Source organism: Phoca vitulina, unplaced genomic scaffold (genome assembly GCF_004348235.1).
Source record: "Phoca vitulina isolate PV1807 unplaced genomic scaffold, GSC_HSeal_1.0 scaffold39, whole genome shotgun sequence".
NCBI lineage: Eukaryota > Metazoa > Chordata > Mammalia > Carnivora > Phocidae > Phoca > Phoca vitulina.
The window spans coordinates 9,897,262-9,923,170 of NW_022589742.1; the positions used below are offsets into that span (position 1 = coordinate 9,897,262).

Consider the following 25,909-nt stretch of genomic DNA (forward strand, 5'->3'; position numbering starts at 1 on the left):
ACTAACTGAAAGAAATGCAAAGAGGATTTTCACTTTTATGAAAAATCAAAAAGAGGATTCAGCATCGCTTTTGCAGGGAGCCATAATAAAGGCAGCTCGCACCCCAGCAGTGAGCGTGGCACCACCCGGCCCCTTCCCTGGGAACCACACAGCATTTTGGCATCAAGCCACCAATGCTTTGAACTGGGTCTGTGAGCATCTGTGCTTTATCTCGGTTTACTTTGTGCATCCATTAGCAAGATGTGTCTTAAGGTATCAGAAAAGCCTGAGAGAGGCGATTTGGAGGGTCTGGGAACGCTCACAAATTTTTCCATATAAGTTAATGGCAATTGCTTCTTGGCTTTGGCATTTCAGCTTCCAAAAGCTTTCATAGGAACACTCTACTTTCGGATAGCAGGGGAAAACATATCACCCTAAGAACCTTCTCATGGTTCTTCTCCTAAGCCTGGCTGGCTCAGTCAGTAGAGCGTGCAACTCTTGATCTCGGAGTTGTAAGCTCAAGCCCCATGTTGGATGTAGAGATTACTTAAAAATAAAATCTCAAAAAAAAAAAAAAAAAGAACCTTCTCTTTGGCTGTGGATAGATTTTTTAAAGTCCTTCTATTAGCAAATGGCTTTATTTCTCATCTTTCATCTCATCCCTCTCCAATATATTAAACAACCTGTCTCGTATTCTTAGCTGTAGGCTTAGAAAACCAAATAGGTTTTGAAATCATATTTATAAGCAGCCAGAGATCTGAGGGCCTACTGTGTGTAAAATGCCATGCTTAGTGATGAAAGGTAGCGAGGACAATCTATGCAAACCTTTTGTATTTGAAAAAGATGATTATAAAAAATAGAAGATGGAAAGCAAAAACTAAAGAAGTGTGAAACTAAACTTAAGGACTGATGAAGCTAACAAGTGCCTGGTCAGGAATAAAGAGACTGTAATATTACTTGAAAAATAAAAGAGGAATAAAAGGGAGAGAGAAAAATCAAAGGAGAAACAGTGGCGCTTCCCTTTTGAATTATTTACTCAACATACAAATTATCCCTTGGCTTCTGTGTAAAGGACAATATGCAATCCTTATGGGGTGGTTATTTCTACATGTCTATGCACAATTAAACCATTCACTCACAATTGAGGGGGGTTATTGACATGCCCCTCTTCCTATTCATTTTTGTAACCCTAGTCTGGCATATGATATGCCCTTACTAAGTGTTTGTAGGGTGAATTCTATTTAAAGCCAAAATATATTTTAAAACAGCTATGAATTGGGGCACCTGGGTGGCTCAGTCAATTAAATGTCTGACTCTTAATCTCGGCTCAGGTCTTGATCTCAGGGTCGTGAGTTCAAGCCCCGTGTTGGGCTCCACACTAGGAGCCTACTTTAAAAAAAAATTTAAAAATAAAAAATAAAATAAAACAGCTATGAATTAAATGATCACTGTTAAGGCTACCAATAAAAACTTAACATCTACAGGAAAAACATTACATTACCAAATGATAACGCATATCAAGGTTTACTGTTTAAGTATGTTTAAGTATGGCCCTTGAATCCAGCCCAGGAAATACCTGCATTTCATATGAGAGAGATCATGCAGCAAAAGGTATATTAAGATCTCCAATCAATGTAAAAGGCCTATTTTAAACCACCAGCCTTACATACGGGTTGCATAAGGCCTTCTAGGCCATTTTCAAAACTTGGGCCTTTACTCTAAGTGAGATGGGAAGTCACTGGAAGATTCTGAGCAGAGGATTGACATGGGCTGACATTTCAAAAGGAATGCTCTGCACACTGTATTGAGAACAGACTGCTGGGAAACAAGGATGGCACCGGGAGACCAGCGAGGGTGTTGCCATCAGGCAGGTGAGATGTAGTGATGTCTTGGACCAGAGGATAGCGGTGGAGGTGATGAGAAGGGGTGGATCCTAAATATATTTTAAAAACAGAGTCCCATGGTCTGCCAAAGGATTGGAATAGATACAGGGTATGAGTGAAAAATGATAAAGAGGAGTCAAGGGTGCTGCCATAGTTTGGGGGCCTGAGCAACTGGAAGGATGTAGTTGCCATTTGCTGAGATAGAGAAGACAACAGGAAAAACAGGTTGGAGGAAAGATTACAAGTTCATGTTTGGTCACGTTAAATTTCAAATGCCAGGGCACCTGGGTGGCTCAGTGGGTTAAGTGTCTGACTTTGGCTCAGGTCATGATCTCAGGGTCTTGGGATCCAGCCCCGGGCAGAGAGCCCACTTCTCCCTCTCCCTCTGCCCCTCCTCCCACCGTTTGTGCCCTCTCTCTCTCTCTCAAATAAATAAAATCTTTTCTAAAAATTTCAAATGCCTACTAGACATCCATGTAGTCATGTCAAGTAGACAGCTAGATATACAAGTTTACAGATCTAAGAGTCGTAGGATCCAATGCCATGAGACAGGATAAGATTACCAATGTGTAAGTATATATAAAGAAAAAAAAAGTTCAAAGACTCAGTCCTGGGGCCCTCCAATATGAAGATGTTGGAGAAATGAGAAGACTGATAAGCAACCAGTGAAACAGGAGAAAATCAGTAAAGTATGGTAATCCAAAAGCCAAATGAAGCAAGTAATTATAGGAAAAAGAAATGATCAACTATGGTAACCATCAGGGAAATTAGCTGGGTACAGTCCCTAATAGAAAACACAAGACTGTAGGCCTAGAATACCATTAGGCCTAACTCACTTCTTATGACCTTGAGCAGACTGCCTAATTCTAAAAAAATGATTTATAGCACAGTCCTTGTTCTCAAGGGGCCCACATAAATGACCTTTACAATGATTAAAGTTTTATTGCATGCATACATAAACTGTTGCTATGTGCAGTGTAGAATAAATATAAGTCTAAAAAATTATTTTCTTGGCTTTTTTACTCTGAGTCTGACAATATGAGATATAACTGTAAAGCATTAAGTTTGATTTTCATATAGCTGATGGGACTAGCTGCCTGGATGATCATACTCTGTATGTTTACTACCTAATGACTTCGAATATGAGCAGCCATCCCGAGTTAGACCTCACAGTCCATGCTCCTAACATTCTCTTGCCAGATATCAGAAGGGACATACACCAAAAAGCATAGGTGATTGCCCTTGACAATGATTAGTATTTCCTGGCCTCTCTTGGTAGCTATGTTTATTTCCTGTTGTTCACAAATATACTCTGATCCCTTTAAGCCTTCTTTTATTTCCTACTTGCAACACCTTGCAAAGATAAATAAGCCTCAAAATTTTTAACATAGACATTAATTTTAAAAGAATATCCTTTTACTAAGATAAACCAGAGTTGGAAAATACCAGTGTTCCTCACCACTTGGGGTCTGTTTAATGAAATCTATAGGCCCTTTTACCCAGAAAAATACACATCAATACAAATGTCCAGAGTTTGATATATCAGGGACCATATTAAAAACTCCTAATTCAGTCCTCTCCTCTCACAGATGAGGAAATTAAGCCCATGACAAATCAAGTTAACCTACCCAATGGTCAAAAGCTTGGCACAATACAGTCTCTAACTCTACTTTCCCTTTGGGAATAATCTCTGTGCCAGATGGAACCTTGGCAGAAGTCAAATGGGGCAGTAGCCTTAAAAACAATGAAGTCTGATCCATTTCTACAAACTTAGGGTTGACTTGCAAAATGGAACCAGGAGAGATGAGACTAAAATCCAAATTTCCTAATTCCTTGTTCTGTATTCAGAAAACTATACCACATGGGCCTCCTTTAATATATGCAAGTAGGTTTCAAGGGATAACTTCTTCCCTCCATCTTAGTATTTCAGGTTTTATAATATTTTGCCCATAATGGACCATGATTTTATACACTGTGTGCTATATTCCCATCTCTATCTTAATTGAAAAGTTCTAATTTACAGCTAGGTCATCCAGGCTCTTTCTATAAATGTACAGGGATAAAGTACCTGCTAATTCTTGAGATTGCTTATTTGTTAGAGAACTCTAATTGTTAGTAGATTCTTCCTTATATTCAGCTGATACCTGCCGAATAGACTCCAGTAACAGACCTGTCCTCTGAAGAACCACAAATCTAAATCTAAGCTCTTTGTCATATGGCAGCAAGTAAAGAAGAGAGTTAGGATGCCCTCAATAAGTCTATTTCCCTTCCACATATGTCAATTCTTCCTCACATTACATGGTATTCAAACTCTAACTATAGGTAGAAGGGAATAAATTGCCTGTTTAATTTTTCAAACTGTATGTCTAAGGTTACATCACATGTGTACCCTAAAAATGAAAATTCTAGTTGAGAACGTCTACATTCTGAATTAATTTTTAAATTAAAGGAACTAATTAAAAAGATATTCTATAATTACCTTTGGGGGTCAAGTCTAGCAGCAACCAATCTTGCAATAGCCCAATTTCTTTCACTTTCCCTGTGATACGTAATAATAATATCAACGTGGTTGAAGAGGTAGAAAGTATTACTTTTGTTGAATTCAGGCTGCAAAAAGACACAGAAATTTTAAAGAAGTTTGAACTTTTCCCAGAAAATAAAAAATATAAAATCTGACCATGGAATAAAAATGGGATCCACTATATTATTGGCTATATTCCCTATGCTTTTCATCTTCATAACTTATTTTATAGCTAGCAGTTTGTACTTCTTAATCCCCTTCACCTATTTTGCCCATCCCCCATCACCCTCCCCTCTGGCAACCACCAGTTCTCCCTCAGAACCCTCAGAAGGAACCAACGTGCCTACACCTTGAACTTGGACTTCTAGCCTCCAGAACTATGAGACAATAAATTTCTGTTGGTTTTTTTAAGATTTATTTATTTATTTCAGAGACAGAGAGCGAGCATGAAGGGGGGAGGGGCAGAAGGAGAGAGAGAATCTCAAGCAGACTCCCCACTGATCAGGGAGCCCGACGCGGGGCTCGATCCCAGGACCCTGAGATCATGACCTGAGCCAAAGGCAGACGCTTAACCGACTGAGCCACTCAAGTGCCCCAAACTTCTGTTGTTTTAAGCTACCCATTTTGTAGTGTATTTTTAGCCAGCCCTAGCAAACAAAGGGCTTTGCAATATGAGCTTTGAAATCAGACAGCGTTTACTAGCTATCTGACCACAGACAAGTCATTTAACCTCTTTGAGCCTCAGTTTCCTCTGTTGTACAGGGGCCCAGTTGGTACAGCATGTGACTCCTGATCTCGGGGTCATGAGTTTGAGCCCCACGTTGGGTGTAGAGATTACTTATAAAAATATCTTTTTAACTAAAAAAAAATGGGAACTATAATAGGATTGCTCATAGAATGGTTGAGGATTTAATAGAATAATGTATGTAAAGTATTCAGTGCAGTGCTTGGCATAGGAAGCCTTCAATAAATATTAGCTATTACATCAACCAGGCCCTTCAATCTTCAGAAAATGAATCCAAATGAACCTTGTCAATTACCATATTGAGTAATCTACAACATGCAGTATGCCTAGATTAAGAATTATGGCTCGCAAATCTCAGAACTGAGGGTGATGCCCTGAAGGAATTTTAGAGATCCTTTAGTACAATGATAACAGAGAAGAGGGTAAGAGTGATCCTATGGGGGAACAGCACAGTCAGCTTGGGCTGGAAAGTACGTACTACTCGCTGCAGTGCTGTCCATAATTGCAAAGGACAAGAAACCACCAAGACTGTCTATGAACACAGTTAAATGAAATATGGTGTAACCACATAGAGAAATAAAATGCAGCTAGCAGATTTTCATGTCCTAGTATGGAGTATACCATGTATTGGTATCGGATGTCCATGGTATGTACTAATAGAAGCATCCCCGCATTGTGGTTAAGGATGTGGTCTCCACAGTCAAGCTGCCCAGGTTGAAAGCTCAGGTATGGCATGTATTAGCCTGTGTGACCAGTTGCTTAGCCCCTCAGTGTCTCAGTTTCCACACCTAAAATGTAGAGATCATAAGAGTACCTATCTTCATTCGAATTGTAGTCAGTGTATTTCCATGTTTACATCCCCTAGTCAATTGTGTTCCCCAGTAGATCACAAGGCTAGGAACTTTGCTTCACTCATTCATTCATTCAGCAAATATTTTTGAACATCTATTATGTGCCAAGCACTTCTTAACTATGCCCTAAGAGCTAATATCCTACAGGGGCTCAAATAATACAAGAGGTAGTTTCATATGTTACAGAGAGAACAGAATTTGGATCAAAAAACACTGGGATGCAATTCAGATTTTGCCACATATAATCTTTTGTATGTCAGTCTTTCTTGGCCTTAGTTTTCTTGAAATGGGGATACCATCACTTACTTCATAAAATTGTTAAGTGGATTAAGTGAGAAATTATATGGAAAGAACTAGCACAGCACCTGGCACAGAATAAGGAGATCATTAAATGTTAGTTTCCTTCCTACTAGATGTCAAAATCATGCTTTAAAACTTCAACTAGATTTCCAATTCCAATCCGATTTGGGCTAAATCTCCCGCTGAAAACTACAAATGGTAAATATAACATAACAAATATCTTCATAAAAGCAACATGAACATAGAATGTACAACACCAAAAGTAAACCCTAATGTAAACTACAGGCACTGGGTGTCAATGTAGGTTCATCAATTGTATAAAATGTACCACTCTGGAGTGCCTGGCTGGCTCAGTTGGTAGAGCATGCAAATCTTGATCTCGGCGTAAGTTCAAGCCCTAGGTTGGGTGCAGAGATTACTTAAAAATAAAATCTTTTTACAGAACTAGAGGGTATTATGCTAAGCGAAATAAGCCAATCAGAGAAAGACAAGTATCATATGATCTCACTGATATGAGGAATTTGAGAAACAAGACAGAGGATCATAGGGGAAGGGAGGGAAAAATAAAACAAGACGAAACCAGAGAGGGAGACAAACTATAAGAGACTCAATCTCAGAAAACAAACTGAGGGTTGCTGGAGGGGACGGGGGTGGGAGGGATGGGGTGATGGACATTGGGGAGGATATGCACTATGATGAGTGCTGTGAATTGTGTAAGACTGATGAATCACAGACCTGTACCCCTGAAACAAATAATACATTATATGTTAATAAAAAAAAAAAAAGAAGAAGATAGTAGGAAGGGAAAAATGAAGGGGGGGGGGGGGGAACCGAAGGGGGAGACGAACCATGAGAGACTATGGACTCCAAAATCTATAAAGAACTTATCAAACTCAACACCCAAAAAACAAAGAATCCAGTTAAGAAATGGGCAGAAGACATGAACAGACATTTCTGCAAAGAAGACATACAAATGGCCAACAGACATGAAAAAAATACTCCACATCACTTGGCATCAGGGAAATACAAATCAAAACCACAATGAGATACCACTTCACACCAGTCAGAATGACTAAAATTAACAAGTCGGGAAACAACAGATGTTGGTGAGGATGCAGAGAAAGGGGAACCCTCCTACACTGTTGGTGGGAATGCAAGCTGGTGCAACCACTCTGGAAAACAGTATGGAGGTTCCTCAGAAAGTTGAAAATAGAGCTACCCTATGACCCAGCAATTGCACTACTGGGTATTTACCCCAAAGATACAAATGTAGTGATCCAAAGGGGCACGTGCACCCCAATATTTATAGCAGCAATGTCCACAATAGCCAAACTATGGAACGAGCCAAGATGTCCATCAACAGATGAATGGATAAAGAAGATGTGGTCCATATATACAATGGAATATTATGCAGCCATCAAAAATGAAATCTTGCCTTTTGCAACAACGTGGATGGAACTAGGGTATTATGCGAAGTGAAATAAGTCAATCAGAGAAAGGCAAGTCATATGATCTCACTGATATGAGGAATTTGAGAAACAAGACAGAGGATCATAGGGGAAGGGAGGAAAAAAATGAAACAAGATGAAACCAGAGAGGGAGACAAACCATATGAGACTCCTAATCTCCGGAAACAAACTGAGGGTTGCTGGAGTGGAGGGGGGTGGAAGGGATGGGGTGGCTGGGTGATGGACATTGGGGAGGGTATGTACTATGGTGAGCGCTATGAATTGTGTAAGACAGACGAATCACAGACCTGTACCTCTGAAACAAATAATACATTGTATGTTAATAAAAAAATAAAAAAATAAAATAAAATCTTTTTAGGGGCGCCTGGGTGATTCAGTCAGTTAAGTGTCTGACTCTTGGTTTCAGCTCAGATCATGATCTCAGGGTCATGAGATCAGGCCCCACATTGGGCTCTGTGCTCAGTGCAGAGTCCGCTTGTCCCTCTCCCTCTGCTCCTCCCCCAGCTCATGCTTCCTCTCTCAAATAAATAAATAAAATCTTAAAAATATTTTTAAAAATTTTTTAAAAATAAAATAAAATATACTCTCTGGTAGGGGAGGTTGATAATGGAGGAGGCTATGTATATATGGGGGTTGGGGGTATATGAGAACTCTCTGTACATTTCCTCTTAATTTTGCTGTGAACCTAATCCTGCTCTAAAAAATAAAATCTTTTAAATTAAAAACAAAAACAAAACGTGAGCCGACAAGAAAGTAAGGAACTGCCATGCCAAATCTAAGGGAAAGCAGGAAGCCAGAGAGGTAAGCTGGGTGAGGGAGCACTGATGCTGCTATTGTCCTGAGGACACCTGCTGATCTGGGCAAACTTGAACTTAAGTTTGGGTAGCCTCATGGGATAGGGAGGAGAGACCTCAAGGAGGGCCCTCCCAGGTGAGAAGGCTAACATGAGACCCTCTGCACATTAAGCTGAGACCACTGACCCCTCACAAAACCAATACCCTCAGGGTAAAGATGAGCCAGAAGAAAGCCTTCTCCACACAAGCCCCCCATGGACTACAAGGAAGATGGCCTTGATGGTAAACAGAAAAGGGGAGTGGGGGAACTGTCCTGGAACAGTTGTGGCCACGGGCCAGCCCTAACATAGATTTGCAGTGTGGATTCCCATCACCTAAGTGGCCCTAGGAAATTCAAGTTGTGAATTTGCTTTAAGGTGGTCCCAGACTGATATTTCCCAAAGATGTCTGCAGAAGTAAATGAAAATCTTCTCTGGAGGAAACTACTTTGATCCTAGGACTCAAAGAAACTCCACAAATAATTTTTTTTAGAGGCTGAGAGAGAGCGAGAGCAGGGTTGGGGGGCAGAGGGAGAGGGAGATTTTTAAGCAGGCTCCACATCCAGTGCAGAGCCCGACATGGGGCTCGATCTCATGACCCTGAGACCATGACCTGAGCTGAAATCGAGTCAGACACCTAACTGACTGAGCCACCCAGGTGCCCCATCAGAAGCAGATTTAAAATTAACTACATAGGGCGCCTGGGTGGCCCAGTCGTTAAGCGTCTGCCTTCGGCTCAAGTCATGATCCCGGGGTCCTGGGATCGAGCCCCACATCAGGGTCCCTTCTTGGCAGGGAGCCTGTTTCTCCCTCTCCCACTCCCCCTGCTTGTGTTCCTGCTCTCGCTGTGTCTCCCTCTGTCAAATAATTAAATCTTTAAAAAAATAAAAATAAGTAAAATTTTAACTACATTTACTATACTTAAAGGAAGTAAAATACAAGCATGACAGTATGTGCACAAAATAGAAAAGTATAAAATAATGACTTAGCAAATTTGCAAAAGAACAAAATAAAACTTGCAGAAATGAGAAAGCTAATTACTGAAATTAAAAATTCAATGCCTATGGGGTTTTTTTCAGGATTTTTGAGGTCTGTTTATGGATGAAATAACTTATAAATTGATTATCAGATGCCAAGGCAAAGGGCTTGAAAATGTGAGAACAAAATTTCAATATGTTTGATATAAATGTTATTGTAATAACACATTTTTTTCAAGTTTTTATTTAAATTCTCATTAGTTAACACACAGTGCAATATTGGTTTCAGGAGCAGAATCTAGTGATTCATCACTTACATACAACACCTGGTGCTCATCACAACATGTGCCCTCAATGCCAATGTTTATAAGAGAAGAAACAAGTAAAGAAGAAAATTTTAGACTAGAAGATATGCCAGAACGCAGCACACACAAAAAAATGGAAAATACAGAAGGGAGGTTAAGAGCATGGAGCAGAAAATAAAAACATTTAACACAGCTTTAACTGGAGTCTGAAAAGGAAAGAAGAAAGTATCTGACAATGGCTGAGAATTCCAGAACTGATAAGAGGCACCAATCCAGGAAACTAAAAAAAATACAAAGAAGATTAAAAACAAAGCAAAACAAAAGTCTATAACTAGACACATAATCATGAAACTGTATGAGACCCTTTATAGAAAGAGGTGACTAATAATTACATTTTATGTAATCTAAAATGCCACCAATTATAAAACATTCTTTTAGGGATGCCTGGGTGGCACAGTCAGTTAAGCATCTGACTCTTGGTTTCGGCTTGGGTCCTGGTCTCAGGGTTGTGGGATTGAGCCCCGTGTTGGGCTCCACGCTCACAGTAGAGTCTGCTTGCGGTGCCTGGGTGGCTTAGTCGTTAAGCATCTGCCTTTGGCTCAGGTCAGGATCCCAGGGTCCTGGGATCGAGCCCCGCATCGGGCTCCCTGCTCCGCGGGAAGCCTGCTCCTCCCTCTCCCACACCCCCTGCTTGTGTTCCCTCTCTAGCTGTGTCTCTCTCTGTCAAATAAATAAATAAAATCTTTAAAAAAAAAAAAAAGTAGAGTCTGCTTGGAGATCTCTCTCCCTCTGCCCCTCCCTCCCCTCCCCACCCCCACTTTCTCTCTCTCTCAAATAAATAAATAAATCTTTTTAAAAAAACATTATTTTATGTGCTGTTAGGAAAAAACATTGCCAATTAAACTTTGACAAGCCATCAACTGAAAGGGATACATCCTGATTTCATAAATGTTAAAATATTGGAAAATATGAGTTTTAGAATCAATAAAATGTGGACTATAAAAATAATAAACAAAGCATAAAATAACAGAAGTGAGAACAAATGTCTATCAGTAAATGTAAATGGGCTTGACTCACCTATTAAGAGGAAAAGGGCTTTCAGGAGATACCACAAGGCAAAACTCAACATGTTGTATACAAGAGACACATCTAAAACAAAGAGGTTCTGAAAAGGTAAGAAGGGCTGGGCAAAGTTACACTGAGGGAAGGTAGGCAAAAAGAAAGCAAGGGAGTTGGACCTCCTCTTCCTGACATGATGGAATAATGCAAGACCAGATTTATCCTTTCACTTTAAACAACTAAAAAAAAAATGGGTAAAATATAGGAAGACAACATTTTTTAGACCTCAGACAACAAAGAACATTAAGAGACTGTTCACTGGGACACCTGGGTGGCTCAGTTGGTTGAGCAACTGACGCTTGGTTTCGGCTCAGGTCATGATCTCGGGGTCCTGGGATCGATCCCCACATTGGGCTCTGCACTCAGTGGGGAATCTGCTTGGGATTCTCTCTCCCTCTCCCTTTGCCCCTCCTCTCTCTCTCTCTCTCTCAAATGAATAAATAAATCTTTAAAAAAAAAAGAGACTGATCGCTAAGAGAAAGGCAACAAATAAGCTGAGCCCTGAAATAAAATCTTCTAAAAAAATTGTTTTTCTTTGCAAGGAGGCATTGAATGAAGTGCTGCCAGTAGAGGGTGCTAGACAGACATTACCAGAGAGGAGAGTTTTGTTTTCTGGTTGACGGGAGCTCTCACTCCACACTCCCCTATTTCTCCAGTGGACACAACCTCTAAAGAATTAATGGATCCATGTGTCACAACAAAGAGACAAAAAGACATCAGGGTTGGGGGGGGAGGGAGGGAGGGATGAATAGGCAAAAGGCAGAACACAGATTTGTAGGACAGTGAGACTACTCAGTATGATACCATAACAGTAGATACATATCATTATACATTTGTCCAAACCTATAAAATGTACAACACCAAGAGTGAACTCTACTGAAAACTATGCTCTCTGAGTGATAATGGTGTATGAATGTAGGTTTATCAATTGTGACAAATGTACCACAGTCTGGTGAGCGAAGATGATCATGAGGAAGGCTATGCATGTATGGGGGCAAGGGGACCATGGAAAATCTCTGTACCTGCCTCTCAATTTTTCTTTGAGCCTAAAACTGATCTAAATAATAAATCTATTTTGGGGGGGGAGCCTGGGTGGTGCAGTTGGTTAAGTGTCCTACTCTTGGTTTCAGCTCAGGTCATGGTCTCAGGGTCATGGGATTGAGCCCCACGACAGGCTCCACACTCAGCACAGAGTCAGCTTGTCCCTCTCTCTCTACTCCCCCCCACTCCCCCATTCTCTCTCAAATAAATAAAAATTTGAAAATAATAAATCCATTTGTTAAAAAGGAGACATCATTTGCCTCTTGATGAAAGAACACACCACTACCTTATCTCACCAAAGAGATCAAACTTGAATCTGATCAAGCCACTGGATCCATCTGCCAATTTTCAAGAAACAAAAGAGAACATGCAGCACTATTTGGATGAATGATACAGGGACAGACAAATGGATAAACATGTGATAAATCAAATATTTTAAAATGCTAATTGGGGGCACCTGGCTGGCTCAGTCGGAAGAGCATGCAACTCTTGATCTTGGGGTCGTGAATTCGAGCCCCATGTTGCGTATACAGAGTACTTAAAACTCTAAAAAAATTAAAATGCTCATGGTAGAATCTAGGTGCTGGGTATATGAGTGTCTACTATATAATGAATTAAGCTTTTCTGTATTTGAAATTGCTCATAATAAAAGATTTAAAAAAGATATATAGGGGCACCTGGGTGGCTCAGTCGGTTAAGCGTCTGCCTTCGGCTCAGGTCATGATCCCAGGGTCCTGGGATTGAGTCCTGCATCGAGCTCGCAGCTCAGCAGGGAGTCTGCTTCTCCCTCTCCCTCTGTCCCTCGCCCCTGGCTCGTACTCTCGCTCTCAAATAAATAAATAAAATCTTCAAAAAAAAAAAAGACATATAAAATGTTCAAGTCTAAACTACATTGTCTAAAACTAGAAAAGAAACTTAAGGAAGTGATTAGGATAGAAGTTAGGAGAGTGTTTACTTTAGGAAAAGGAAGGACGTTGTAAATGGATAGGGATACACTGATACCTTCTGGGTGGCTGGCCAAATTCTATTTCCTGACTTGCTTGAGGTTTACAAAGGCGTTCCCCTTGTAATAATTCATTAAACTTTATATCTGTTCTGTGTGGTTTTCTAGATCTGTATTTCACAACAAAAAGGCTTTTTTTTAAAGTCCATATCCTTTGACTCAGCAATTACCCTTATATGAATTTATCCTAAGGTAATAATTAGACAAGAGTACACAGATGTTTGTACAATAACATTCATCGAGTGCCTACTATGTATTAGACACAGCTCCAAACACTTTTTAATATTTTATTTATTTATTTGAGAGAGAGAGCAGGAGTGGAGGAGTGGAAGAGTAGAGGGAGTGGAGAGAGTGGGGGGAGGGGCAGAGGTAGGGGGAGAAGCAGACTCCCCATTGAGCGTGCGTGGAGTGACTGGGGCTCAATCCCAGGACCCTGGGATCATGACCTGAGCCAAAGTCAGATGCTTAAACAACTGAGCCACCCAGGCGTCCCTCTGAGTACTTTATAAGTAGTATCCTATCTATCCTCACAACAACCCTATGTGGTATATACTACTCTTATTCCCATTTTACAGATGAGACTCAAAGAGACATAAGAATGTTAACATTGTGTATCAACTATACTTCAATTTTAAAAAAAAGAAAACAGGGGCACCTGGGTGGCTCAGTCAGTTAAGCATCTGCCTTCAGCTCAGGTTATGATCCTAGGGTTCTGGGATTGAGCCCCATGTCTGCTTCTCCCTCTCCCTCTACCCCTCCCCCTGTTCCTATGTGCTCTCCCCTCTCTCAAATAAATAAAATCTTAAAAAAGGAAGAAAACAGCTATTAAAAAATAAATGTTCACTGCAGCATTATTAAGTAACAAAAATTGAAAACACCTAATTATGGTGAAGTGGATAAAAAATTACGTTCCAGGGGCTGGCTCAGTTGGAAGAGCATGTGACTCTTGATCTCAGGGTTGTGAGTTTGAGTGTCACACTGGGTGTAGAGATTACATAAATAAATAAATAAGTAAATACTTAAAAAATATCTTTACAAAAAAATGAAAAAATGGGGCATCTGGCTGGCTCAGTTGGTAGAGCATGCTACTCTTGATCTCAGAGTCATGAATTTGAGCCCCACATTGGGTGTAGAGATTACTTAAAAATAAACTCTTTTTTAAAGATTTATTTATTTATTTTAGAGAGAGAGAGCACACAGCAGGGGGAGGAGCAGAAGGAGAGGAAGAAAATCTTAAGCAGGCTCTGACTCCCTCCTGAGCACAGAGCCTGAGCAGGGCTCAATCTCACCACCCTGAGATCATGACCTGAGTCAAAATGAAGAGTTGGCCACTTAACTGACTGAGCCATCCAGGTGCCCCAGTAAATAAACTTCTAAAAATAAATGGAAATAAAAAGAGAGTCTTTAAAAAATTATGTTCCATCCACACAATGGAATATTATAAAACTACTAAAAAGCATAAACACTTTCTTGTTCTTGTATCCTATCTGTATATGAATAGATAGGTAGGCAGATAGATATTGACCACGGAAAGAAGCCCATTATAAACTTCTAAAAGAAACAAAGCAGATTACAGAAATATATATATACATTTTATAATCCCACTTAGATTAAGAAATGATGTATTCATAAAAAGAATCTATTAAAATTGAGGTGGATTATAGAGAGATTCTCACTTTGTACTCTTTAAACCTCTGGGTTGTATGAGGTTTTTATAAACATGTTATCATTTTGTAACCATGGGGGAGGTGGTTGCACAATGTGAAGGTACAAATGTTGATAAAAGTTACTGCTACCCTGGCCAACTGCAGCTCTTTCATTCTATGGGTCCATTTATTCTTCACAGACTTCGCCTTCAAAAATGTGGTCTTTACATCATCCCAAAGAACCCACTTTCATATATGCTATCAAACACAGACTATATTAATCAAAATTTCTCCTATTCATTAACTCCTCTTTTCTGCCACTTCTCCTTTATTTTTTAAGTTTATTTATTTATTTAAGTAATCTCTACATCCAACATGGGGCTTCAACTCATGACCTGAGCCAGCCAGGTGCCCCTCCTCCCTTACTTTAAAAGAATTATCAATTATCAATTAAGCATTTGTTTGTTGCTTCTCCTCCCATATTCCCCACCTAAATGTTTCCTATTGTGAAGAATACATATCACTGGGGATAGAGGAGATGATTTTAGGCAGCAGATGAAAAAACAATTTGTACTCTACTTTTGTATCTATATATTTGAAATTGATGAATAAAAAATATAAGTAGTGCACTAAACCTATACTTTCTGGGATATTATAGTTTCCTAAGTAAACTTAAGTTATGGATTATCAAAAATAGATAATAATGGGGCTCCTAGCTGGCTCAGTTGGTAGAGTATATGACTATTGATCTCGGGGTTGCAAGTTCGAGCCCCACGTTGGGTGTAGAGATTACTTAAAAATAAAAATCTTTAAAAAAAATTTTAGGGGCACCTGGCTGACTCAGTCAGAAGAACGTGGACTCTTGATCTAGGAGTCCTGAGTTCAAGCCCCAAGGTAGGTGTAGAGATTACTAAAACTAAATAAACTCAAAAAAAAATTTAATAAATAATAATATAGGTGCCTCCGATTTGACCAAAATCACCAAGGTGATGCATAAATGAGTGAAATTTAAGAAGCACTGCCCTTTTATCTGGAAAGAAACAGTTAAGAGTATCATCAGTTAGACAACCAAGCCAGAAACTGGGCAGTCATCTTATATTCTTCCTTTTCCCGTCCCCTTTGTCCCCATCGCTGACCCACACTGAGTTGCCACACAGAAAACAGATTAAAGGCAGTGCTGCCCTGGTTGAGCTCTTTCACGGCCATTCAGCCTCTTAGTCATCCTCCATGGCAGCCCCAAGACACTCCTGTTAGTCTAGGGCCCAGTAGGACACTGACTGAGAACCGCAAGGCAGAACAGTGTGACTGGGACTTCCAAGCTAAAAAGATCCGAGTTGGGAGTCCTACTTCTGCCACTTAACCAGCTGTATGTCTCTAGTCATGCCACAGCCTCTCGGAGACTGAGTTTCATCATCTGTAAAATGGCAGCAGTAGATCCTAGCAACAGGGCTGTTCTAAGGATGAAATTAGTCACTGTATAAAGTAATATAACATTGCTCCTGGCACATAAGAGGCAATCGATACAATTTTCCTTACCACTGCACACAGGACCTCCCTCCATGACCTGGCTTCTGCCTACCTCCCATTTTAGCTTCATCTCTAGCTGTTACCACCCAAACCCCAAAACTTATGCCCACAGACATGTTCGACTCCTCACAGTCCCCCAGTCATAGCATCCTGTTTCAGGCTTCCAAGCTCTTGATCACACTGATCTCCCTACTAGAAATGCTCACCCACCCATTTATTTCACATATACTTTTTCATACCCTCCATTATATCCTCCTTGTCCCTTAATCTCCTATCATAGGACATTTTAGTGTATTGATTTGTCTACAGAGCTATCTCCTTACTCAGGACTGTGAACTTCTAGAGGATAGAGACCATGTCTACTTGAGTTTATATTCCCAACACCTAGCCCAAAACCTAGGAGATGGTAGGTGTCCCATTAATGTTTGCTAAGTGATTATAATAGAAAGCAAATTATAAGCAACTTATATTTCTACAGTAAGTTCTCAACACTTACATGGATAGTGCAAGCATCTTTCACTATGCCACTTTTGGTAATAAAACATCCTATCGGAAATCCTGGTGTGCAGTACTTTCCATCCTCAATAACGTGACACCATATTACTGGCATATTATCAATAATCCTAAATATAAATATTTTAAAAATAAAAGATTTAAGCATTTCACATGAAGCAATAGCAACATCATCTTGCATATATTTAAGTTCAAATTTTTAATCAAAGTCACAAAAAATAGTATATAATTTCAAATATCTATTAAAACTACTTTTTTTAAAAAACTACTGAAAGGACTTAAAATTTTTAATCAAAGTCACAAAAATAGTATACAATTTCAAGTATTAAAACAACTTTTTTAAAAAAACTACTTCTGAAAGGACTTAAAAAATTAAGTCATGTTATCTCAGTGTTATTTCAAACCTACCAGTGATGTTGATAATTTAGTTGTATTCCTTTCTTCAAAAAAGCCAGCTTTTTCATGTGGTCCTCATTTTCTCTATCATAGGATTTTACACAAACTTTTTTACATGTTTCTGTCTTGTTAAAAGAAAACTGTTAAGAAAGAAAATAGTAAAAGACTTGACTAAATTTTATAAAAACAAGTATCACAAAATAAGTACTTTACCTTACAGATAAAACTTCTCCTCAGAGACTTCAGTATGCCATCATCCTCAACACTATCTCCTTTGAGTTTCAATTCATACCTGAAATGATTACACTACACACACACACGCACACATACACAACATGCTTTCACCACTAAGCAGAAGAATTTGCCTTCTTCAGTAACATAGAAGGTAGGATATAATATCCACTGTAGCTTCCTAAAACCACCCTGATATAGAACCCTTCACTGAAAAGTGGTAACAAAATTGATTTTAGTGATGGTCACACAACACTCTGAATATACTAAAAAACATTACATCGGAGGGGCGCCTGGGTGGCTCAGTCAGTTAAGCATCTGCCTTGGGCTCAGTCCATGATCACAGGGTCCTGGGATCTAGTCCTGCATCGGGCTCCTTGCTCAGCGGGGAGTCTGCTTCTCCCTCTGCCCACTCCCTCCCTGCTTGTGCTCTCTCTCAAATAAATAAAATCTTTAAAAAATAAAAAATAAATAAAAAACATTAAATTGGATACTTCAAGGGGCGCCTGGCTGGCTCAGTCAATAGAGCATGCAACGCTTGATCTCCAAGCTATAAGTTCAAGCCCCATGTTAGGTGTAGAGCTTACTTAAAAAAAAATGGACACTTTAAGTGGGTTACTTGGTATGTGAATATCTCTCAATAGAGCTGTTAACAAAAAAGTGTTAATAAAATATTTGATACTTTTAATATGAAACCTCTTATTTACAAAGTCTAGCTATCAGGATAAAGTACCGGTGTTACTAATCAGGAAATAATGAGCAAGAATAAACTATGAAAAAGAGTTATAGTTAGCACCTCATATCCTGAAATCACACAAATATTAACCAAAAAGTTCCCTACTGGCAGCTGAGAACACTGTCACCTTTCTTTCTTTCTTTCTTTCTTTCTTATACTGTCATGTTCTTCATTCCAAGGAACAGCATTTCTTGAAAAAGTTCACTTTTCTGTTAGGACAATGGTACTCCACAGAGGTATTTTGTGCAACTTTAATCATCGAAAAGCTAATGCCTGACACACAGACCAAAGAAATAGATCAACAGAGAACCCAGAAATAGATCTATACAACTATGTCCGTGTGATTTTTTTGACAAAGGTGCAAAAGCAATTCAGTGGAGGAAGGACAGTCTTTTCAACAGATAATGCTGAAGTAACTGGACATCTATAGGCCAAAAAAAACTCCAAAAAGCAAAAACAAAAAAAAACCCAGTAATTTCAATCCAAATCTCATACCTTATACAAAATAACTCAAAAGAGATCACAGACTTAAATATATAAAGTAATTATAAAAGTTTCAGAAGAAAACATAAAAGAAAATCTTCAAGACCTAAAGGCTATGTCATGTGTCCTTAAACTTGACACCAAAAACACAATCCATAAAAAAGAAATTTGATTATTGGACCTCATAAAAATTAATGTTTGCTCTGTCAAAGACTCTGTTAAGAAGATGAAAACACAGAGGTGCCTGGCTGGCTCAGTTGGTAGAGCACACTATTCTCGATCTTGGAGTCATGAGTTTGAGCCCCATATTAGGTATAGAGATTATTTAAAAATAAAACCTTTTAAAAAAAAAAGATGATGAAAACAAAAGCTACAGACTGGGAAAAAACTATTTGTAAACTACTGTTGCAACAAAGGAATCACACCTAGAATATATAAGGAATTCTGAAAACTCAATAGTAAAGGAACAAACAATCCAAATAGAAAATGGGTAAAAGAGGAGACAGGGGCTCCTGGCTGGCTCAGTCGGTTGAGCGTCCGGCTCTTGGTTTCGGCTTAGGTCATGATCTCAGGGTTGGGAGACTGAGCCCCAGGTCAGGCTGCACACTCAGCAAGAAGTCTGAAGATTCTCTCCCTCTGCCTCTCCCCCCATTCTTTCTCCCTCTCCCTCTCACACACACACAAGTGAATGCATGTAAAACTAGTGGAATCTGAATAAGCTCTGTGCACTGTACCAGTGTCCGTTCCTGGGTTTTGCTATTGTACTACAGTCATGCAAGATGCTATCATTGGGCAAACCTGGCCACAGGGTACATGAGAGCTCCCTGTTCATGGGGGTTTTGTAGCTTCCTGTCTAGCATTATTTCAAAATAAAAAGTCTTGGGGCGCCTGGGTGGCTTAGTCAGTTAAGCATCTGCCTTCGGCTCAGGTCATAATCCCGGGGTCCTGGGATCGTGTCCCACATCAGGTTCCTTGCTCAGTGGAGAGCCTGCTTCTCCCTCTCCCTCTGCCTCTCCCCCTGCTTGTGCTCTGTCTCTCTCTCTCCCAAATGAATAAAATCTTAAAAAATAAATAAATGAATGAATAAAAATCTTTAAAAAAAGTTTTAAAAGAAGTTAATGCCTGATGGTTTCACAAGTGTATACATAAATTAAAATTGAGCAAACTACATACTTTTTTTTTTTAAAAGTTTTAAGTAATCTCTATACCCCACGTGAGGCTCAAACTCACGACCCCGAGACCAAGAGTCGCATGCACCTCCGACTGAGCCAGCCAGCTGCCCCCAAACTATACACTTTCAATATGAGCAGTTTACTGTACTTCAAGTAGATGTCAATGAATTTGGAAAAAAGAAGAAAAAAAGTTAATGCCTTCATAATCATAACTGCTTATGAAAACATCCTTACTCTATACCCATTATCTATTAAGATATTGAAGGCAAAATCAATAAGACAATGACAGTCCAATGACATCTGTTTATACCACCCTACCCGAAATATGCAGGGACAATAAGGTAAACTTTTTCTTTACAAAGCAAAAATAAAATTTGAAAGGCAAAATCTTTATGTGGAATCACTCCCTACTGCAGATAGTTCAAAGACCACATATTCATGCATTCTTCTGGCAACACCACATCCTATCTCCTTTCTTTTTTCTCTACCTCCTTTTAAAACACTCTTTGGGGCACCTGGGTGGCTCAGTCATTAGGCGTCTGCCTTCAGCTCAGGTCATAACCCCAGGGTCCTGGGATCAAGCCCCGCATCGAGCCCCCCCATCGAGCCCCGCATCGGGCTCCCTGCTCGGCGGGAAGCCTGCTTCTCCCTCTCCCACTCCCCCTGCTTGTGTTCCCTCTCTCGCTATGTCTCTCTCTGTCAGATAAATAAAATTTTTAAAAATAAAAAATAAAACAGACTCTTTGCTACAATTTTAAGTAGCCAGTTCTGAGAAGATTCAATTTAAAATAATATTAAATAAGATCTGAATAACCTTATAGGGAGATGATGTTATTCGTTCTCCAAATAGTACTTGTCCGAGATTTTCAGAAGGGTTTTTCTTTCCAGAATCTTGACAGAAGTTAAAGCTAGAGGAGAAGTTCAATAAGGTAAAAACATATATATATATATCTCAGCAGAGAAATACATCTTTGCAATTTGTCAAGCCTCTCCACTGTTAATGGTAGATACTTCTAAAAACATGACCCAGAAGGTGTCTAATTATGATTTATAGACCTCATTATAGATTTCTTTTTAAATTGTTTAACTTCTTATAACTAAGAATTCATTATTTAAAATGCTCATGGTACTGCTCTTGGCTTTTGTAATGTAGGTAATCACAATCTTAAAAAAACTAACAGTATTTTCAGGGTTAAACTTCAAATTACATAAAATAAGCAAAGAATAGTTTAAAATCTGTACTAATTCTAACCTGAGACATTTAGAAACTGCTGTTATCAGTTCTGATCAAAGGGGAACTTAAACAACAAAATCCCTCCTCAAATACATGCCCACAGATTCACTCACAAATCAAATGGTTACTACATGAAAAGAATTACAACTACCTTTAAGTAAATGTGAATATATAAAATTGAATATAAAATGGCAGAAGATAAAATCAATGGTAGGCTTGCATAATATTTTAAATGCTCCTGCTAACACCCTACATTTAAACCTGGTATTTTAATGAAAATTAGATCTGATTTTACTTCTGTTTAATTAGTGGAAATAAAGTAATACCAAAGCGAGCTACAATCATTTGTTGCTATTCTCAAAATGATTGATCTTAATTTTGATTATGTGATACCAGCTCACTACTAAACTAAGCACTTGGCATCCATTAAAAACCTTAGTAGAGGGGCACCTGGGTGGCTCAGTCATTGAGCGTCTGCCTTCAGCTCGGGTCATGGTCCCGGGGTCCTGGGATCAAGCCCCGCATCGGGCTCCCTGCTCTGCGGGAAGCCTGCTTCTCCCTCTCCCACTCCCCCTGCTTGTGTTCCCTCTCTCGCTGTGTCTCTCTCTGTCAAATAAATAAAATCTTTAAAAAAAAATAAAAATAAAAATAAAAACCTTAGTAGAAACCTCCCTATCCCATTTTTTAAAAATAAACTACAACTCTGCAATGATTTTTTTAAAGTTCAAAATATAGTAACTTTATAATCTGCTTTTCTTAGAAAAATCAAGTATGGCAACTTCCTAAATTTTTAAGCATTTGCCTCACACTGAAAGCTCTCTATTTTAATCATTTTGTTCTGTTACCTTTATTACAAAATTACCACTGTATTTCTTAATATATCCAGGGCTTTCATCCACTATCTTTAAAAGCTTAAAACACACTTTTAACACAATAATATCATAATTATGATGTAACCGCAATTATATCAGAGATAATACTTATAACTTACGTATTATACTCATAAGGTAGGACAGATTCTGCTGAGTCCAATCTATTTACAAATAGTGCTATTGATGACTACAAAAAGGAAAGAAAACACTCATTAATAATACAAAATAAAACAAGGTAGCACTTGCAAAATACATAATGAAGTAACTGAAAGGTAATTGGGTCTACTGCTCCCATCAATTTATAACTGTGCAATTATAAATTTATAACTTAGGACAGTGTTATAAATGTATAACAATACAGTTATAAATTTTTAACACAGTATAGCTATAAATTCATAACATTTCATTTAGGTGGCATCACTGGATTCTCTGAATACATAAATTTTTCAGATATCTCAGCCATTCTTAACCTTTTTTAATTATAGAGCCCTTTGAGAATGTGATGAAGGCTATGGCCCCTCTCCTCAAAAAAGCATACATATTCACCAAAGTCTCTGTTCAGGTTTAGGAGGCTTCATAGGGCCCCTGGAGTCCACGGAATTCAGGTTAAGAACTTGAGATAATTAAATCTACCTGCATAAGAGCTCTCCTTGTATTATTTTAGCCGTTTTTGTAAGAATCATTCTAAAATACACTTCACTCTTTCCTATCTTAAACAGAACACGGTGATCACAATTCAACCTTCCTTGATGGCTCAGGGTCATTTTGAACATCAATCCTTGCACCAGCTTTGACTCTGTGACATTCTCAGTATCAAACTAAGTGAGAATTATTTGCCCCAAAACTACATTGCGATAGATGCTACCCACATCCCTACTACCCACACCTCTCACCCCTACCAAAGAACTTCAACTTCTTTGTGTAGATTTTAGGTCTTTCTTTTCAATTGTCAGTTGTTGAGATGCCTCTTCTCCCTTCTTCCCCACCCCCAATCTGCTAGAGAGCAAGCCCTCAATTTGTGGAATAAATCACAGATTTGTTAAAACTATATCAAAAAGGCTGAGAACATGAGAGTTAGTGCATGAACATTAGGACATCTATTCTGGCTTTTCACAGAATACTTCTGCTTACTTCCCTGGATCTCAGCTGTGTTGTTGATAATTTACAAGATAGGATTTTTTTTAAGTAGGCTCTATGCCCAGCGTGGAGCACAACACGGGACTTGAACTCACAACCCTGAGATCAAGACCTGAGCTGAGATCAAGAGTCAGACGCCTAATTGACTGAGCCACCCAGGTGCCCCAAGATAGGATTTTTAAAACCACTAGAACAGCAGAACTTGGGTAAACACTTTATTCTTGTTCAAAATTCCATAAACTGTTTTTTTAATTGAACATCTGCTATCATCTTTACCACATGGTTAGTTTTTTTTTTTTAAAGAGGATGTAGGAAATCATCAAGTTTGGCAACAAATATAAACAGCCTTACTCTAACTCTGTAAGAGTATTGTATCTGCACTTAATGAAATCTAATCAGAAATTTAGCAGTAGCAACATATATCAGTTAGAGTTTTATAAAGGTGAACAAAGTTTCTAAAAGGACAGCAGATAATTAAGGATAATAGCTCTCATCTAGAATCCCAAAACACAACGTACATAAGATTTGAACTATATTTTAAAATGCATATCTGGAGCTTACTATAATTAAAAGAATCTTAATGGTTTCACAAATCAAGTGGAGAAAAGATAAATTCTTCAATAATACTGTTAAGACAACTGGTCAGCAATCTAGGGGGGAAAAAAAGTTAAGCTGGATACTTACCTCATACATTACACCAGGAAATATCAATCTTATTTGTTAAAATTTAAACCATAAAATTTAAACCATAAAAATAATAGAAGAAACCATGGGAGAATTATTTTATAATCTTGGCTGGCTTGGTTAAGACCTTTCAAAACAGGGCAAAAAAGTCAGAAACCAAAAAAATTTTTGATATATTAGAATAAAAGCCAATTTTTCTAAATGGCGAAAAAACAAAAGCAAAAACAAACCACAATAAGCAAAACCAAAAGACAACTGACAAACTTGGGAAAAGGATGTCACAGACAAGGGACTAGTTTCCTGATTTAAGAGTGTAAATTAATGCAACCTCCATGGAAAGCAATTTGAGGATATCAAAATTGTTAAGTGCATATATTCTTTGACCCAGCAATTCCAGTCCTAGGAATTTATTCTATAGATATTCTCATATGCAACAATGTTTGGTAAGATCAAGAGAATAGAAACAAGCTAAATACATAAATAAGGGACTATGTAAATCAAGTATAGCACATCCTTATAATAGAATGCTGTACCATTAAAAAAGAACAAGGATGTTCTTTATACAATGATATAAAATGATCTCTAAGCTATATTGTTAAATGATAAAGGCACCTGAAGATGAGAACAGTATGCTCCCATTTGTGTAAAAAAAAAAAAAAAAAAAAGGAGGCAAAAATGATATAAATACATATTTGTTCATTTATTCATGAAATCCCTAGCAGGATACATGAGAAACTGATGATATTGGTGCTCTCCAGGGAGGGGTACTATGTGACTAAAAGACCCAGGTAGATGAGACCTTCACAGAGAAAAACCTCTTATCTGTCTATATCCTTGTATATTATTCTAAGTGAGATCATTACAATCAGGGGGATGAACATTTTTGTAGACTTTGATATATATTTCAAATTACTCTCCAAAGGGTTCAAGTTTAACTATTAAACCAATCTACATGCCATCAAAAGGCAGCAAAGAGACAAGTCCAGGAGGACTTGCACAAGAAAAACAGACTGATCCCTTTTATAAGTTAATGTTATGAGAAAAAAAAAAAGCAGGGACTGTGCTTGATTCAAAGAACCATAGACTACAATAAAGAGATGCAATTTGTGGTCCTAGATTGGATTCTGGTTTGGTTATTTCAGGGATAACTAGGGAAATCTGACTGTGAACTTGGTAATACAGGAGATAAAAATGTATTGATGTGGAAAGATAGAGTTGTTAATAGAAAAGTGCAGGTTATGGGATGGTTAAGCATCTGCCTTCGGCTCAGGCTCAGGTCATGATCACAGGATCCTGGAATCCAGTCCTGTATGGGGCTCCTTGCTAAGCAGGGAGCCTGCTTCTCCCTCTGCCTGCTGCTCCCTCTGCTTGTGCTCTCTCTCTCTCACAAATAAATTTTTAAAATCTTTTTTAAAAAAGGAAAGAAACAAGATATTGATTAAAAAAGAAAGAAAAGTGCAGGTTACAAAATAACATGAATACCACAATTTTATGTAGGTAAAAAATGCATATGGACTTTCATTCATTGCTAGTGGGAATGCAAAATGATATAGCCACTTTGGAAGACAGCTTGGCAGTTTCTTAAAAAACTAAACATACTCTTAGTATACAATCTAGCAATGATACTCCTTGGTATTTTCCTAAAGGAGTTGAAAACATAAGTCTACACAAAAACCTGCACAATGTCTATAGCAGCTTTGTTCATCATTGTGAAAACTTGGAAGCAACCAAGATGTCTTTAGTAGGTGAATATATAAATGAATTGTGGTACATCCAGATAATGGAATATTATTCAAAACTGAAAAGCAATGAACTATTAAGCCATGAAAAGACACTGAGGAACCCTAAATGCATATTACTAAGTGAAAGAAGCAAGTCTGAAAAGTCTACATACTGTAGGATTCCAACTATATGACATTCTGGAAAAGACAAAACTATGAAGACAGTAGATAGATCAGTGGTTGCCAGGGATTAAGAGAGGGGTGGATGAATAGCAGAGAACATAGAGAATGTATAAAGCAGTGAAATTATTCTATATAATATTATAATGATGGATACATGTCATTACACATTCCTCCAAACTCACAGAATGACCAAGGGTGAAGTGTAATATGAACTATGGGCTTTGGGTGGGAATGATGTGTCAATCTAGGTTCATCAACTGTAAGGAATGTAACACTCTGGTGAGGGATGTTGATGAAGAAAGCTAGGCATGTGTGGGAGCAGGGGTATATGGGAACTCTATTTTCTGCT

At 38.5% G+C, this 25,909-nt stretch overlaps 1 protein-coding gene across 1 annotated transcript in view; it reads right to left on the reverse strand.

Annotated features, from left to right (window-relative positions):
- LOC116647199 (transmembrane 9 superfamily member 2-like) overlaps positions 1 to 25,909 on the reverse strand; it is a 73,532-nt gene that overhangs the window by 44,677 nt on the left and 2,946 nt on the right. Inside the window, exons 2-6 of the mRNA XM_032428382.1 lie at positions 21,955 to 22,022; positions 20,544 to 20,637; positions 17,120 to 17,247; positions 16,695 to 16,821; positions 4,342 to 4,469 (exon numbers count right to left, since the gene is read on the reverse strand). Of these exons, the coding sequence (XP_032284273.1) occupies positions 4,342 to 4,469; positions 16,695 to 16,821; positions 17,120 to 17,247; positions 20,544 to 20,637; positions 21,955 to 22,022 (545 nt within the window). The remainder of the gene's footprint in view (positions 1 to 4,341; positions 4,470 to 16,694; positions 16,822 to 17,119; positions 17,248 to 20,543; positions 20,638 to 21,954; positions 22,023 to 25,909) is intronic.